The 2,316-nt window shown below is 63.0% G+C and overlaps 1 protein-coding gene across 1 annotated transcript; it reads left to right on the top strand.

Annotated features, from left to right (window-relative positions):
- On the top strand, positions 1–462 carry S100A10 (S100 calcium binding protein A10). The gene is made up of 2 exons (XM_026048512.1): positions 1–170; positions 239–462. Exons 1-2 carry the CDS (start codon positions 39–41, stop codon positions 398–400), a joined length of 294 nt encoding a protein of 97 aa, XP_025904297.1. The 5' UTR covers positions 1–38; the 3' UTR covers positions 401–462.
- The last annotated feature ends 1,854 nt before the right edge of the window (positions 463–2,316 follow it).

Below are 2,316 nucleotides of genomic sequence, written 5' to 3' on the forward strand. Positions count from 1 at the left end.
GTGTTCCCGCAGCGCCACCCGTGCCCCCCGCAGCCACCATGCCCTCGCAGCTGGAGCACGCCATGGAGACGCTCATGTTCACCTTCCACAAATACGCGGGCGACAAGAACTACCTGGCCAAGGACGACCTGCGCGCGCTCATGGACAAGGAGTTCCCGGGATTCCTGGAGGTGAGGAGCGCTCCCGGCGCCGCACCCCGCTCCCGCCCCCGCCCCGCTCTCACCCCGTGTCCCCGCAGAACCAGAGGGACCCCATGGCGCTGGACAAGATCATGAAGGACCTGGACCAGTGCCGCGAYGGGCGCGTGGGCTTCCAGGGCTTCTTCTCGCTGCTCGCGGGGCTCACCATCGCCTGCAACGACTACTTCGTGGTGCACATGAAGCAGAAGGGCAGGAAGTGAGGGGACCGCGGCCGGCGCCCCAATAAAGGTGTTGCCGCCGCCGCCGCCGTGCGCGGGGGGTGTTTTCTACAGTGCTTGTGGGGTGTCTTTGCTGGCCGAGGGGGTTGCGGGTGTGCACACGCATAGGGGTGCCTGCTGGGTGTGGATGTGCACATGTGGGGATGCCTGTTGGGTGTGGGTGCGCACACACACAGGGATGCCTGTTGGGTGCGGGTGTGTGCACACGGGGATGCCTGTTGGGTGTGGGTGTGCGCACTCAGGGATGTCTGTTGGGTGCAGGTGTGCGCACACACAGGGATGCCTGTTGGGTGTGGGTGTGCGCACACACACGGGGATGCCTGTTGGGTGCGGGTGTGCGCACACACACGGGGATGTCTGTTGGGTGCGGGTGTGCACACATGGGAATGTCTGTTGGGTGCGGGTGTGCACACACATGGGGATGCCTGTTGGGTGCGGGTGTGCACACACACAGGGATGCCTGTTGGGTGTGGGTGTGCACACACACAGGGATGCCTGTTGGGTGTGGGTGTGCACACACACAGGGATGCCTGTTGGGTACGGGTGTGCACACACACAGGGATGCCTGTTGGGTACGGGTGTGCGCACTCAGGGATGTCTGTTGGGTGCAGGTGTGCGCACATGGGGATGCCTGTTGGGTGCGGGTGTGCACACACACAGGGATGCCTGTTGGGTACGGGTGTGCGCACTCAGGGATGTCTGTTGGGTACGGGTGTGCACACACAGGGATGTCTGTTGGGTGCGGGTGTGCGCACACATGGGGATGCCTGTTGGGTGCGGGTGTGCGCACACACACGGGGATGCCTGTTGGGTGCGGGTGTGCGCACACACACAGTGATGCCTGTTGGGTGCGGGTGTGCGCACACACACGGGGATGCCTGTTGGGTGCGGGTGTGCACACACACAGGGATGCCTGTTGGGTGTGGGTGTGCACACACACGGGGATGCCTGTTGGGTGCAGGTGTGCGCACACACACAGTGATGCCTGTTGGGTGCGGGTGTGCGCACACACACAGGGATGCCTGTTGGGTGCGGGTGTGCGCACTCAGGGATGCCTTTTGGGGGCGGGTGTGCACACACGTGGGGATGCCTGTTGCGTGTGTGTGTGCACACATGGGAATGTCTGTTGGGTGCGGGTGTGCACACACAGGGATGCCTGTTGAGTGCGGGTGTGCGCACACAGGGATGCCTGTTGGGTGCGGGTGTGCACACACACGCGCTTGCGGGTGCCGGGTTGCACGCTGAGCGCCCATCTGCTCGTGCCTTTGCACACGCCAGCTCCGGTGCACTCCGTGCCATCGTGCACATTGGATGTGCACCACAAAGACGCTCACGTGGGCCAACGTGCGCTTGCACACTCGCACACCAGGCACATGTGTGTGCAAACGCACGCACACGCCTGTGCGCGCATCCAGCGCACGCCCCGTGCTCGTGGGCGCGCTCACGTTCACATCTGCGTGCAGGCGCACAGGTGCACCCTCGGATGTGCACACCCAGATGCACACTCGGATGTGCACATTTGGATGCACGCTCGGATGTGCACACTCGGATGCACGCTCGGATGCGCACACTCGGATGCACACTCGGATGCACACTCGGATGTGCACACTCAGATGCACACTCGGATGTGCACACTCGGATGTGCACACTCAGATGCACTCTCGGATGTGCACACTCAGATGCACACCTGGATGCACACTCGGATGTGCACACCCGGATGCACACTCAGATGCACTCTCGGATATGCACACCCAGATGCACACCCGGATGTACACTCAGATGTGCACACTCAGATGCCCACTCGGATGCACTCTCAGATGTGCACACTCGGATGTGCACACTCGGATGTGCACACTCAGATGCACACTCGGATGCACACTCGGATGCACCCTCGGCTG

The sequence above is a fragment of the Nothoprocta perdicaria genome, unplaced genomic scaffold (genome assembly GCF_003342845.1).
Source record: "Nothoprocta perdicaria isolate Ctin4 unplaced genomic scaffold, notPer1 scaffold_544, whole genome shotgun sequence".
Lineage (NCBI taxonomy): Eukaryota > Metazoa > Chordata > Aves > Tinamiformes > Tinamidae > Nothoprocta > Nothoprocta perdicaria.